Source organism: Carassius gibelio, chromosome B1 (genome assembly GCF_023724105.1).
Source record: "Carassius gibelio isolate Cgi1373 ecotype wild population from Czech Republic chromosome B1, carGib1.2-hapl.c, whole genome shotgun sequence".
In the NCBI taxonomy this organism is placed as follows: Eukaryota; Metazoa; Chordata; class Actinopteri; order Cypriniformes; family Cyprinidae; genus Carassius; species Carassius gibelio.
In genome coordinates this window covers 30,101,047-30,117,657 of record NC_068396.1, presented here as the reverse complement: position 1 = coordinate 30,117,657, position 16,611 = coordinate 30,101,047, and the positions used below count along the sequence as shown (strand labels likewise).

General features: G+C 35.2%; 1 protein-coding gene across 1 annotated transcript; it reads right to left on the bottom strand.

The window, feature by feature from the left end:
* Positions 1–7,676: 7,676 nt before the first annotated feature.
* Positions 7,677–16,102, bottom strand: actr2a (actin related protein 2a). Its single transcript, XM_052545932.1, has 9 exons — positions 15,942–16,102; positions 14,894–15,004; positions 13,296–13,511; positions 13,136–13,208; positions 12,595–12,731; positions 11,878–12,027; positions 11,637–11,782; positions 10,654–10,786; positions 7,677–9,956 (listed from the first exon to the last, which is right to left on the bottom strand). The coding sequence occupies exons 1-9, from the start codon at positions 15,987–15,989 to the stop codon at positions 9,786–9,788; spliced, it is 1,185 nt and encodes a 394-aa protein (XP_052401892.1). The 5' UTR covers positions 15,990–16,102; the 3' UTR covers positions 7,677–9,785.
* Positions 16,103–16,611: the final 509 nt, after the last annotated feature.

Genomic DNA, 16,611 nt, shown 5'->3' with positions numbered 1-16,611 from the left:
TGGGACGAGGATGTTTCTATTACAAAAGATAAAACTTGATCACTACGAGGTGTGACATATCTCTTCCATATTAGTCTGGTATTTTCCTCTAACTGCAAAAAGCTATGCAAGTCAAGAGCATTTGTCGTTGAGTGCAACAGTAAGGTTTCAGAAGTAAAAATCATTTTAATTTTCTCCATAGAGATATTCATATTTAGTAACAACACGAATGTTTTGCAAGCTCAGAAACTGTTAAATGTTGGTACAATGTCAGAAATTTCTAATGTATTTAAAAACTGTTCCCAACACTCAAACTATTTATATATTTGTATATATTTTAATATTTTGTAACAATAAAATATATTGAATATAAATATTTTTTTCTGTATATAAAATTACAATTTCCCATTTTAAAATATTTTCTATATCTCTGTATATGTATTTGCACACATATATGTACATCAGTGTTTTTTGAGCATCAAGAGGATACTATTACAGTTTTTATTATTATTTTGAATCAGTTTTTATTTTTATATCTTCCATTTTCATTTTAAAGATTTAGTACTTTTGTCTTTTTATAAATATCTATATAGTTTTAATAAATTTTTTATTTCAGTTTTAGTTATTCTAATACATCAAATAGCTGAAAAAAAAGTTTTCATTATAAAATAATACTTATAAAAATATTCATTTTTATGTAAAACTTTTTAATGGTTTTAATTTTCATTTCAGTTTTAGTTAACTAAAATGACCCTGATGCACATGCACATATTTATATGTATTATAAATGTTATTGTTAGGAATGATTCCTACAATTTACAATGCTCTATGGGAAGAGCAGTTTGTTTCCTCAAAATGTTCAATACGTTTTTCTTTTTTCAAACAATTCTGCATCATATCAAAATTGGTAATGTCCTGTTTGTTTGCTAATTTCAAAGCTCTACATGGATTACGGAAGTCTTTTCTTTTAAGTGTATATGGAGAAAATTAATATGAAAAATACTTCCGCAACCAGTGATTGGCAACTTGTGCATGTTATTTCTGTCACATGCACACCATTACCACATATACATTACCATATACTTTATATCAGCAACAAAACCATTTGGATTGGGTATATTTATTTGCGCTGCACACTTTCAATGAGGACAACTTGTGTCTGGTTTAGGTGGAAATAAAAGCCAAGAAACTAGAAAACAATGACAGACAAATGGTAGTAAGTCACGCAGATGTTTGACTATTCAATATTACGGGAAAGTGTGTGTGTGGCCACTGTCCAGTGAGAAACTGTGCATGAATTACACGTGACAGTGTTTTTCCCAAAGCCCATCTCGACTGCATCTTCCTCTGCATTATCCAACAGAATGTGCAACCATTGTAATGCCAAGTCAAAAACATCTTAATCGTGAGCTCCCGAATGAGTGAATAACAGCTTGAGTGGGACAGATGGGGAGAGGGAGGGGGTCCCAAAGGCCTTGTCCAGCTTTGGAACTGTAACTACAAATAGCATCAAATTCCAACATGTGCAGACATTAAGACCACGCTGGACTCAACAGGAGTCCTTCTTTGTCCTCTTCCCACTGTTAACGCTGAGGAATCAGGTAACAGCACACTAATGCATATACCACAGCAAGGATGACCAAAACACCTCACAACATGACGAAACCAGTCATCCTGTTATAAGCTGGTTTTGTCATTTGTTGGTTATAATGTGAGCATGCTAGTTTAGGCATTTGTCTTTTGTCTCGTCATTCTGTAGATGAGTATTATAGGAGTGTTTTGTCATTTCATCTGCTAATAGTTTTGGATATTAATGAGAGCACATAGGTTTGGTTCTGTTTTTGTTGTTTTGTTTCATCCATAGACAACTTTGTTAACGGGCCATTCTGATCTGTGCCTGTTTACTTTTTAATTTTTTACTTTTCTAGTTTTTCATTTTGTCAAATTTGTTGATAATGCCAGCATAATTATATTGTACTTTCGTCTATTTATTTTTTCATTTTAATAGCTTTGTTGATTATAACAAACATTTTTGTCTAGTTGAGTTGTTTTGTCTACTGACCGTTTTTATTCATATTTTCTGTTTTCATTTTAGTTTGTTTTAGGAATTTTGTCAGGTGCTTTAAACTTTTTATTAGATTAAATAAAAAAAATAATCTATTTAGCTTTAAGTAATTCGGATTTCTGTTTAATTTTGGTAATTTTACTTTAACCTAAAATTATTTTATTTAAGTTGGTTAAGGCAACATTTTAGCTTTAGTTATATTTTTTTCCAGTTTAATTGTAAAAAAAAAGAAGTTTACGTTAACCTAAACTAATTTCATTTCAGTTGGCAAAATGTATAATTTATATTTAGGTTTAAAAAAAAATGTGTATGTAATTTGTATGTTTTTTCAGCTTTATTACATTAATCAAAATAAAAAAAAGTTTTTCAAACGTATTAATCTGTATATTAGCATAGTAGTTTGACGATAATAACAGTTCATTCTAGTGTGATCATTTTGTCTGCTGAAAATGTTAATTTTAATATTTTATACTTTTTAAATTTGTCTAAGTTAAAACTGGTTCTAACTCATCTGCTGGCATCTCTGTCGATTATTTACATTTAGTCATTAAGCAGATGCTTTTATCCAAAGCAACAAATTATTAGAATGCTCCATTCGAATATAATCATTTTGTCTGCTGATAATAAGCAGTAGTGATAATTTGTTGATAATGAGAAGAATGTACTAGTTTTGTCATTTTAACACTGACATCTTTGTTGACTTTCTAGATCTGCTTTGTTGATTCTAATGGCAGTGTACTATTTCATTTTTTGTTTAGTTCTTTCGTCCACCGACATCTTTGTTGATTTTAACGGTAGTGAACTACATTTGCTATTGAAGTTTGGTCATTTCAATCTCTGACAGCTTCACTGATCATACACTGTAGAAGTGTAATGTTGGGGGTAAAGAATAGGGTGTTAATCGTTTGCCGCTAAGCAGGCATATTTAACCTTATAACACGCTCATTTGTTTGCATTATTGTCAGATTGGTCCATCTTCCTGATAGCGTGCAGCTGAACCCCATCACCTCAACCTTACTCCCAGACTGCAGGAGGCGCCGTGATGACGCTCCCTCGACTCATTCAGGACCCTGTCGTGCAATCGCACGGATTTACGAATGAGTGTTTGTGCAACGCGGTTTCCTCCCAGTTGGGAACACACAGATACACACACCAGGATATTACTGTGCGTGACAAACAACGAAGAGTTCGAAGCATGTGTGAGAAAAGATGAAGGTCAACAAAGATTAAATGGACATCGAAATCAACTCTGTAGCTTTACACAAAAGAACAAGGAAGAGGGAGGAAACAAGAGATGTTCAGAGAGTGAGAGGGGAGTGAAGGAGCCGTCTGCGTCTCCAGAGGAGTCTTCCCACACTGAGCAGGGACCTCGGACGGAGCTGTGTGTGCGTGTGTGTGTGTGTGTGTGTGTGTGCAGCAGGAAAAGAGAGGGCCGGGCCAGCATTGTCTCTTTCCCCGTGTACACCCTTGTTTGTTTACTTTCAGCAGTAGTTATCTGGCAACCTGTCTGCAGGGCCGGAGAGGTCACGGTAATGACTTTACTGCATTAGTCCGAGGTCAGCTGGAAGACTTTTGGACCGTGCACATCTCTATGGAACTTCAAATCCTGTTAATGTGCATTTTAAGAGTCCAAGTCTGGAGTTTTTGGTAGCATCTGGATCCTTGAGACTAAAGTATTGAGATAGACACAGTAAAAATTGTCTCAATAGAGCCATGGGAGCAGTTTCGTATGAGCAGACAGGGTTATGATGGGAAACAGACACGGATCTGGAGCGGGAAGGAAGCGGATGAACACATTGTTACCTTTACACTCCTAACCCTCTGGTGGTGTTCAATCATTTTAGGGGGGAAAAATACATTTGAATTAAAAAATAAAATAAAAAATTTCATTAGGATAAGAGTGCATTAGTGCTCGCCCTGTTCATACCCTTGGACTTGGACTATCTGAACTATCTATCGCACTATCAATGCCTAAACAAAGCACACAAAGGCCTTTTCACACTGAATGCGAAAATTTGACTGTGAAGCACTTTGGTCAACATTGTTGTTGATTTAATGTGCTATATAAATAAATTTGACCTTGACCTTTGACCTTGAGTGTTTGGTGCTAGGATGCTTTTGAATCAAAACAATAGATCCCTATGAGGCTACTCACACCAGGCACCATCATTTGTGTTGCAAGGATTATTTTTTTTCGTCCTGTGCGTCAGAGCGTGTTCATTCAAGATCTGTCAATCATGGGATCTAAACATTTTTTAATACATGAAAAGTGAAAGCAAACAGAAACATATTTTCTGCATGTTTTTTGCAGTTCATGATATTTTTATATCAATAATGGATGTTTATGACAAATTAGAAGCAAGTGTTGTGTTCAATCCATTATAAAATATAAAAAGAGTGCATATCTACCTTCTATAATATAAAAATCCACATTAGATCTCAATCGGAAGTCATCACAAGCACTCGATGATGGTTTAAAGTGGGTTTTAAGCAAACATAACATCAATTGCATACATTTTCAAATGTAGCTAGATACTATTGTACCTCCATTTAAATTTCAACATGTATTCACACTGCAAAAAAAAAATCTAAAGTTCAGAAAAGTTTAGGGTATCCAACTAGTTGCCTTGAACTTTAACGTTTTCTCAACTTTTGATTTTTTTACAGTTATACTGTAACTGTCATATAGATAGTTTGTGTTTCTGGTGTAGAACCAAACATTAACTATCTTAAATGAATGCATTATAGTGACTATCGCACCATTTATAAGATACATATCAGAGGGAAATAGTTCTACGAGCATGTGAACGCGTTTTCAATCTCGTGATCACGGTAATGACGATATGGCGCAAACACAACTAACTTACGCCTAATTATCTCGGTAAACACTATTCCAGTCTCTCTCGCACGAGTGTGGTGTGTGTTACATGTTGAATTGTGTTATTATCGGTTACTCACAGAGATGTAACGTTATATATGAGCTGTGTCATCTTCTGAAGGCCGTCCACCGGAGCTGCTCCCGCCACATTTGTGTTCTGCGTGCCATTCAAATGCTCCGCCCTCCACTAAACCAAACCGCTGTCGATTTAACGTTTATTAAAATACCACGGATGAACTCGCGCCTCGAATAGACTCGTGTCACGTCAACTGTAAACGGCTTTCCAGTTTTGACCGTGTTTATATTTACTTTATAGTCACTGTTACTATGGTTACAGGTGGTTTTTCGCGCCAACTAAAACAAAAAAGAGGGTTTGACGTCAGTATGCGACCTTAAAAATGCTTTGGTGAATCAATTAATCATAAAAAACTAATAATTTAGACAAATTCAAAATTATGACACACTGTCATTATAAGATTAAAAAGGTAGAATTAATACATACTAATCATATTTCTGTCAACATTTTGAGAAAAAAATAGAAAGTATGAAAAAAAATTATTATAAGATTAATACCTTTTTGTCATAATTACTAGTTTTTAATCTTAGAATTCAGAATTTAAACTTAATGGATTAATGGATAAATTCAAGTCTTGCCCTACACGTTTAATTTCACGTAAAACACTTCACATTGTGAAAGCAAAGAGAGTTTACAGAGACTTTCATGCTGACGTTGACTGCTTTCTTTATGTGTGGATGTAAGAGAGAAAGATGAACTGCAATATACTCCTCCAAACTCAATCCCGGCATGCCCCAACTGCTAGAAAAGAGCATTTACACCAGATTTCTGCTCTCGCAGTCCGGTTGTATAATGATATTGATAGTAAACATGTCTGTGGTTCATTTCATACACCAATGAATCGGCTTGTTGTGCACTGGATATAGCATGCGCTGTTCAAATGAACAGAATAACTATTCTCTTCCCCAGAGGGCAGTTCAGTCATGTGTACAGTGCTCAATGGAATTATGGGATATATATTATGTGAATAACACTGTTTTCTGCAGTCTGTACCATGTTACTTGTTATTAAGCAGATCCCATCATCAATAAATCTTGTTCAATACATCTTCAAATGTGACGGAGGGGGTGATTGTTAGCAAATAATTACTAATATTTTGATTTGTTCCTCACACAAAGATATTGTATGACTTTAGAAGACATGGAATATAGTGCCGAAGCACTTTGGACCACTTTTATGGTACGTTTTTGGTGTTGTTTTGTCTTTTCGCATGATGAACTTTTTCATAACCACTCAAAATTGGGACAATTTTGCAAATCATTTGTTATCGTCATTTATGCAAATATATCACTGCTCTCAGTATGAAAAACTAGTTTCTGTAATGTAACATACAGTGAGAGTCTCTGTGTGCAGAGCAGCCTGGCCTTAATTTAAACAGGCCCCACTGAGTCTGACAGCCCCCCTGTTTACATGGATAAAATCGGAAACAAATGTGAACACAATCACCCCCTCCTCCACACACACACACACACACACACACACACACACACAGAGACATATCATCATCAGGCCACAGCTCTGTATCACTGTGCAGGATGACTGTATCTCCAAGAACCTGATGGTCTTCTTGTGAAAAGATGGGAATAATAAAGAGAAAAACACTTTGTATTGCCCACAAACTAATGTTGCAAACACTAAAAATATGACCTACTAAATCTATATATTGTCTATTCATCTACCCCAGCCCAGACCCGAGACAGAAAGAGACTCACTGTTTTATGGCCAATTCTCCTTTTGTGAATCTCACAAAACTCCCAGCATCAAAATGAAAAGTGTTAAGAAATTATTTTAGGATCTTGTTTTAGGATCATAGTTTTTTTTTTAATTGTGTCATTACTTTCTTGACAATTACACACATTCATCTACTAAACTCATTACCGTAACACACTTGGACATTTTGTCATTCCTATTATTCTACAAGATGCTGATTCTTATTAGATTCTAATTCCTGTAGTTTTGTTTGTGCATGTATTTCTGTATAAATACTGTAATTTTTTTTTGTTTTTGCATAAACCAGGACAAAACCTGCCATGTAGTATTTAATACTACACAATAATAATAAACAGCATTAAGGTAATGACAATAACATTCTTTAAAGGTAATTAAAAAAAATGCAATTCAGAAATGAAAGGTTTAATTTTTTTTGCATAATGGTAATAAAGAGGTATTTTTTCTGCATTATGGTAATGATACATTTTTATTTTTAGCATTACAGTAATGAGGATTTAGAAAAAAATTCATTATTTGAGGGTGTTTGCATGATTTAACCATTTTGTGAAAATTATGTGTACTAATATTTTATATATATATATATATATATATATATATATGTGTTTGTGTGTGTGTGTTTACCCATGCATGCATACATACGTAAACACACGTGTTTGTTAACTTATGTAAATATGGATATTAGCATGAATAAATAAGGAGTATGTGTCTGAGGCTGGTATTGTAAACTACAGCTCTAAGAGATGAACAGAAAGAAAAGTTACTGCTTGTGTACAGCACATCTCCATGGTAACAGAGATGGGCAGCAATTCCTTGTGTGCTTCCATAGTTACACGCCACATATGAAGAAAAACGACTGTTTCTCTCTGTATCATGCACACACACACACACACACACACACACACAGCACTTGCTTCTGTCCACTGAAAAAACTCACTTTAACCGTAGAGTTATAAATCAATTTTCTTTATTTAAATCAGCGGTCTGGCAGCACGCTACAAACAAAACAAAAACCAATAAGCAGAAAACAAACAAACAAACAAATGACCACAATACCCAAACTTGGCACTGGAAGAATGCGTGAGTGAAATCAATGGAGTTGATGTATATATAGTTTGTTCCATGTGCGAGTGTGCACAAACACAGAAACATCACTGATCCAGCTTCCAAAGGGTTGTCACGAGTACAAACACTCAAATGATTAGCATCATTAACAATTCCATCATTATTATTTCATTCATATTACAAACAGGCAGTAAACGGTTACATCAAGGGTGCCTACGGTCTGGGAATGAAGCGCCTGACCCAGAAACACCCGTCGGGCGTCAACGAGGCCCTTCATTCCCAGACTGTGAGATGCAACTCAACAAGGACATGAAATCGACAGCAAAGAAAAAAAAACATGAACGCAAAAACATAAAGTAGCAAAGTGAACAATCATGAGACTCAAACGCCATTGTGACTCACAGAAACACTAAATAAATGAGCTGATGAGAAGAATGAAGGCTTATTGCAAAGGAGCGAGCGACGCTCTGCCATGTGGATTTGTGACATGCATGAGCAATGACTAAACACACTGCTGTTGTCATAAGGCTGATCCTTCCTGTGCGAGTCTCACAAAAACTCACACCAAAATCAAAAAGAAAAGCTATCAGAATTACATTTGATCATCCTCTTTTAGGATCATAAAGCTTTTTTGCATTGTGACATTACTTTCGTAACAAATTAAGCAAACAACCATCTTCAATATTCTCATTACCACAACACAACCCTGGACATCTGACTTCCTATTATCGTACAGGATATCATGTATTTTAAAAAAACATGATGTTAATGACAACAATACATTACTCGAATTTCAGAGCTGAAAAGGTTTCTGTTTTGCATAATGGAAATAAAAATTAGTGCTTTTTTTACATTATGGTTATGCGAATGATTTTTAGCTTTACGGTAATGAGAATTTAAAAACAATAGTGCTAAAATGTCATGAAAATAATGTTACAATACAAAATAAAGTTAGCGTTTCTGTAAAAGAAAACTCCTTGTTACTTTCTTTTGATTTTGCAGCGAAATGTGAGGCTCTGGATTGTACGCTAAACACACAGCAGAACGTTATCACTTCCCTTTTTTCAAATGCAGTCTGATATTAATTATATTTTTTTCATGAAGGTCCCTTAAACTGATCCTGGAACTGCGGGCGGCATGACATGAACAGAGAGTCTACACGTAAAGACTTCCAAATACCAATTTTCACAACTAAAATGAGACTCTGCTGATCACGGAGAGCATTCAAAGCATCCTCAGCGACATTATTAGACAAAAGCACGCTCTTCAGATGTTCTGTTAAATGCTATTTGGGGAGGTTGGTCCCGGTCGCTACTGCATTTTTCTCTCGCTCTATTTCCAGGGCATCCAATAATGGAGTGCGCAGATGCTGAGATTAAAGCCAGAGAAAGACATCAAGGGAAGTTAGAGAAAGAAAGTAGACGTTTCAGCAAAAGCAATCTGCCTTTAGAAGTACGTCTCGGTGTTTGATACTATTGGCCACGATTATATTCTTCATTTTTTTTATTAGCTAATTGGCTGCGGAGATTTTTATACTCACTACAAAAACTTTTTTTTTCTTAAAAATACATTTTTTATTGTTTTGTCCCTCTACTTACACAACATCCTCCTGTTTCTTACGTTTTTTTTATTTGTTTTTTAGGGTCAATGTGAAGGACTCGAAATAAACAGGTCACAATATGGTGATACATCGTTTGAGGATTAATTTTGGCAGCATAAACGAGTCGTTTCGTGAGCAAATCAATCGATTTCATTCAATTTCTGTCTGGTGCTGATATGAATCTTTACATTTGGAATGTCGTACAAACATGAAGCACTTTTTTTTGGATTGCAAAGAAGTTCAAGTATTTGTATACCGTTGTTCTCAAGTATATCCTCATAAACTGAAGAACACCTCTGTGTGTTTACGCTGCCAAAATGCCACCCTGTGACTGTGAGTGTAATGTTGTGCGTGCATGTGTGTGTGTGTTTGTATGTGTGTGTGTGTGTGAGATTTATCTAACAGTGACCCCCAGCTTCTCCAGGACGCGTGTGCCCTTCTCCTGGTACTCCTCTCTGGTCATCCAGAAGTTGTCTTTGTCCTTCATGATGTCGGCTAGCACCGCTCCACCCAAAAACACCATGTGTTTACGGCGAGGAGGATCCTCGATGCGGATCTTAAACTTCTACAAAAGCAGAAGCGAAGACGCATTCAGTAAAACAACAATGCTGAATAACGCATGGAATTATTACTAACAAAACTCTAAACTAAAGCAGGATCACTATCAATTTGAGTTTTTAATGTATATTTGTAATTAGTTTCTATTTGTATATTTTCCATTTTTAGTTTAAATTTACAATTGTAGCATAAATTTATTTTAAATATGCCTATTTAGTTTATAAATGTTTAATTCATTTTGAGTTATTCTAGTACAAGTTAGTAAATGAAAATGAGAAATTCTAATTAGTTTACTTTTTTACACCTTTGATTTGTTTTCAGTTAATGTTTACTATATTTTAAGTAACAAGGTTTTGTAATTTAGTTTAGAAACTATAATAAGCCTGGAAATCCAACAAACTGCCCTGGACTTTTATCATTTGGAGGCAAAAATGCTCTAGTGGGGTCCATCCATTGTAATATAGCTAACATTTGATTATAGATTTGATCATAGGTGTATCTAGTTATCAGTTTAGTGCATCTGCAAACATCACAGTGACCTTTTACATGGTTAGAAAAGATTCAGGGGAAGTTCCCCTTAATAAAGGAAGTTTATTTCTGAGATGACAGTCCGTAGATAATCTCAAATACTGCTGAAGATATTGCAGCATTGCTAGCTAGTCCTAGAGATGGTCTAAGTGTGTATCAGAGGTTAGTTATTGTACCGAGAGCTTGTCGACGTCTCCCTTCAGGACTCTCTCCAGGTAGAGCTGCTTGAGCTCCCGCTCCAGACGAGACGGCAGACCCGGATACATCGTAGAGCCGCCCGACAAAACAATGTGTTTGTAAAACTCAGCCCTGACAGAGACACATACAAATATACATGATGTCATGAGAGTATTATAGTTAGAATATATTATCAACATGTCTTAAGTTTTTTTTTCTATATGTATATATTTTTTTATTATTAAAAGATGCTTTTAGACAAATAACAGACCAAAAGATCATATTTGGCACAATATATGTAGCATATAACATATGTAATGCATAATACACACATGTACATGCATACATAAACTAATTTTATTATATATATATATATATATATATATATATACACACACACACACACATACACACACACAATATTTTTTATAATATAATAGCTAATGATAAAAAATGAGGATATTAATGATAATATTATTATTTTAAAATGTTTCAGTATTTTTTTAAATTATAACACACATATATATTTATATTGTTTAGTATTTAAAAACATTTAAAATGTTTTTTTTAAATATATTTTTAATGATATTACACAATTTGTATAAAAAAGGAAACTAAAACTAATAAAATAGTATAAAATTATTTGACAATATAAAATAAAAGGTATAATGTGTAAAGTATACATTTAATTTTTATTTAACATTTTTTATATATGATTTTATGTAGAAAACAGTAAATCACCCAAAAATGACTTTAATTGGTTTTTACAGCCAGGGTCACATACAAACATTATACATAGTAACAGATAAAGATAATAATATGCATTACATAACACAACTTACTCTTCTGTATTAATATTGAATGTGCAATAGGAACAGAATCTTTAAGATTTTTTTAACTCTGAATAGAATTCGTCTGTAAGTTGCTTTGGATAAAAGTGTGTGCTAAATGACTGCATGTAAAGAGGAATAATTCAACTGACCTGGTATCGATGTCGGCGGCCTGGATGGTGTTGAAGAGCAGTTCAGCCACCCCGACTCCCTCCACGTTAATGAGGTGAGGCTGGAACAGAGCCTCCGGAGCCTCGAACCGCTCGCCGCCCACTTTAATCACCCTACCGTCCGGCAGCTACAAACCAGTGAGGAAGAGTGTGAAGTTACACAACCGTCTGCTGCCCTCTGGTGGCAAGAACAAGTCAGAGCTCAGGGGGTAATAAAGCTCACCGTGTAGGACTCCACCAGCACGGTGGTCTCCAGCGCAAGCTTCTGCTCCTGCTCGATGTTATAGCCCACGTAACACAGTTTCTCCTTCATCATCCTCACCGTCTCGAAGTCCGCTGAGTGATTGAAGGCATAACCTCTCAACAACAACAGCTGGAGAGAGACAGAGAGCGTTAAGACCAGTCTAAAACTATTCTTTCCTTTTTTTAATTGAACTAAAGCAGGAACAGGATTCAAATATTGGTACATGAAAAACTTAACTGAAATAAGCTCATAAAACAAACTAACTAAAACTGCATTTCAGATAACCAAACTATATAGAAATAAACTAAAAGATGTTAAAGAAATAAAAGATGAAAATGAAATGCTAATTACACACACACACACACAAACATATAGGATAAAAAAAAAAAACTACAATTGGATATAAATTATACTAAAATAACAATGGTTGGCTCAGCATAATTACTTTTTCTGATAGAGGAAAGTGTTAAACTAACACTGAAAAAAAAAAAAAAAACACTTCACCTTTAATTAAAATTAGAAATGTGCAAAAAAAGTTTATATTTTATCCATGCTAGAAAGACAACCTTGCTGATTGATATTATAATATTTACACTGGATGCATTATAAATGCTTAGTTGGAGTGAAGCGATTGAGATTGACATAATATGTGCATGTAAACAGTCAGCAGCTGAGACCGTATCTACAGGACTGTACCTTGATGAGGTAGCGTGTAATGTCTCGTCCGGCGATGTCCAGACGACGTGTGAGATGAGGAAGAGAAAAACCTTCATACACTGGACAGATATGAGTGACTCCGTCACCTGAGTCCACCACTACACCCGTCAGCAGACCTGCAAACAAACAGCAGCTCATCAAGTCTCGCACAGAGGGGTTTATATAATTATAGATTTGATTTATGTTTAATATTGTTGTTTTTCCACTTTTTTATATTTATTATTTTAGATTAAAATTTTCTATTTTTTTTTACATTTATTTTTTATTTTCACTTTTTTAAATTTATTATTTAAGATTTTATTTAATTTTCTATTTTTTTACATTTATTTTTTTTCACATTTTTTTTTATTCAATTTTCTATATTTTTTATATTTTTTTAATTTCGTTTCATAATTTTTTTTATGTCATTTAATTAAAAAATTTTTTATTTAATATTTTTTATTTTATTATATAGATATGATATTTTTTATATTATTTTTTTAGAATTCATTTATTTTCCCATCATTAAAAGTCACATTACCTTGAGCGTACAGTGTGAGCACGGCCTGGATGGCGATATAAACGCCTGAGAACTGATAGGTCTCAAACATCACCTACAGGGGGACAAGAGGGTCAAAAATCACAAACACAAGCCTCACTAAAGTTCCTCACAGATGTTATTCAACGAACGGTGCTCAAACCTCGATGATCTTCTCTCGGTTCTTGGTGGGGTTCATGGGCGGCTCCGTGAGCAGGATCTTGCAGTTTTGGGAGTCGATGTTGAGCTTCTCGGGGCCGAAAGTGTAGTCCCACAGGTGCTTCATATCGTCCCAGTTCCTCACGATCCCGTTCTCCATCGGGTAGTTCACCTCCAGCATGGAGCGCAGCTCGCTCGCCTCGTCGCCCACCATCAGGTCCTACAGGTCAAAGGTCAGACGCTCAGTGTTCATTTCGAGCTGAACAGAAGCTGTCCAGGTTGAGAGAAATTAAATGTGTTGAATGGAGCTGTAAACAACTAGGAAACAAACTTCACTGCATCAGAATTTCAAAATAAAAGTCTGTTTTTATTAAATGCACTTTGCACAGTGATGAGTTTACTAATGTATCTGACAGCAAAAATATCAAAAGCACTGCAATACAGTCATTAAAAGTGAGTAAACAGATCACACCATCTGTAACTAGAGAGAAAGCTGTTGAATGAAAACACAACCAGGCATCCCATCAGTATTTTGTAACTTGAATTGAAATAAAAACGAAAGATAGCTATTAGAAGAAAAACTCAAATCTTGTATTCGCATCTGAAATTTCATTATTAAAATCACTTCAATAAAATAAAAGATTTGTACAAAAAGGGATTACAAAAGCACATTAAGTTACTAAAACTTAATCTAAAATTCCACTAAAATAAAATATAATTCAAAATATTAATAATACTATACATTATTTTTTTTTTAGGTGTTAAAAAAACACCTTTGATCTGACATTCCTGGCTTTCTATGACCACGGACCCTGTATATCCTGTTTGGACACAGCACACTCAGACCAGTGCATGCTGGGTAATGTCAAACACTGACACATACGAACAAGATCATTAAACCAGGGTTAGTGAGAGAACAAGATTTAGGATTAGTTTTAAACATTAATGCAAAAGTCATGTCAAACTGCTACCAGCTCTGCATCACCTGAGAGGCTTTGGAGAGAGCATCACTACAGGTTAGACTCACACACACACACACACACACACACACACACACACACACACACACACACACACTTACCATCCTCCTATAATCCTACAGCACCTCAATACAGTAACAGAGGACAGAACGACAAATACAGAGAGAACAGGAGAAGAGCAATGAGAGCAAAACTCCTGAAGAGAAAAATAAAAACTGATGCATGATCAGCAATGTTAGCGCACTGATTCTTTAAGTAAGGGACCAAACTTGTCCTACATCCAAAAGAAAAAAAGTGCATCATTTAAAATAGTTCAAATCAGAGCTGAATATTTCAATCAGAGGAACCTGTGAACCCTCTCATAGCAGCTCCGCCCCCAGTGAAAACCACTCAGGAAGTTCAAGTCAAGCAGGAAGTTACTCAAGTTACCAAATATGACCATTCACGGTGTTTCTTTGAAATCCTTAGAATGATGCAAAATCTCCTGAACGACCTACATGGGTAGCATTTCAAAGCATCATTATAATGCAGATTTAGGAGACTGCTGTAGGGTGTATTCAGCAAGGCTGGGTGATTGGGACAGAGCCCAAGTCGTGGTGGCAGTGTAGGGAAGAAACTTTACCTTGATCTCGATGTTTCCCACTTTGGCTGTGGAGCGGATGATCGGTCTCCCCACCAGAGCCGGGAAAATATGCTCCGGGAAATTAGAGCCGGCATATCCACACTTCACAAACTGAACCACAGACAGACAGAGAGTTATGAGAAAAAAATATCAAATAAATAAGAAATAAGTACGTTGAAGTACTAAAATGACTAGAACGGAAATCCAAATAAATAATAATAATAATAATAATGATAATTATTATTATTATATAAAATAAAATGGAAAAAGAACAAACTTAGCAAAACTAAAATAACAAAACAACGGAATATATAAAAAGCTCTAAAACACTAGTTATTTAAAACATTTTTTTAAAGTTACTAAAAATAAAATAAAAGCAATAAAAGACAAAGTTAAATAAAAAAAAGGATCAATATGCTTTTGGAAATTTAAGATTAGTGTGCACTTGATGAGAAACAATATATCAACTCTTAACGTTCAGTTAAAAATAAACACACGATTTTTCGTTTCTTTTGTTTTAAAGGTACTAACAAAGCTATTGTGTGTGCACTTAACACGGATTGTCTCGTATGTCACTTCCTCTCTCGGCCAGATGAGAGACTACAAACTCGGAAGTGAGTTTGAGATCATCTTAACATTTCCTTTTACTGACAGAAAAACACATGCATCATTGACACAAATCTGCATAAACATCTAATTTCATAAACAATGCATGCTCATTCTGCGGCCTCGTCAAAATATCAATGGAAATGTGTGTTAATATCCATCGTGTCAATATATATACAAAGCTTCCGCAAAACACCCCCATGGAAACCCATTTATAATCAGTCCCGAGCGATGATTTCTGTACATCCGACCAGAGTTTTTTTTTTCCACATCACGGGTCGTGTGTAAAGTACGAATAATCAGTGTAAAATAAGGTGCTATCAGATCACTTCCTGTTCCGCTGCAGCTTTCGCCTGCAAGCCGTCGTTAAGTCACACACAGACGGGAAATAAAGCTTCGGCCTGACCGGAGCGAGCCGTACGAGCCCCGAAGTCACACTCACCCCGGTCCCGTTGTCACACACCACCACTTTCCTGCCTTGACTGTCCATGTTTGTACCGACTCGGTGAATCCGCCCTATCTCAGCGCCCGCTGTCTTCGGCCAGGCGGAAGTCAGCGCCCTGCCCTTCACTCCGCTTCAAAATAAAAGTCCGTGCCGACGCGTCAAAACTAAAGCCAAATAAAAGCTTGAGCTTGAAAACTGAGATTTATTTCTCATCTGAAAGCTGAATAAATAAGACTGTTTAACTAGGATTGGACAATATTATGTCGAGATACAACTATCTGAAAATATGAAATCTGAGGGAGAAAGAAAAAATCTAAATATTGAGAAAAATCACATTTTAAGTTGTCCACATGAAGTTCTTAGCAATGCATATTACTGACCAAAAATGAAGTTTTGGAATATTTACAGTAGAAAATTTACAAAATATCGTCGTGGAACATAATCTTCACTTAATATCTTAATGAGTTTTGGCATCAAAGAAAAATTGACCATTGTGATCCATATAATGCATTGTTTTGTGACCCCGAACCACCAAACCAGTCATAAGGGTAATTTTTTATTTTTTTTTTATTGAGATTTATACATCATATGAAAGCTGAATAAATAAGCTTGTTTGTTAGGATGGTACAATATTTGGTCGAGATACAACTGAGAAACAATCTGAAAA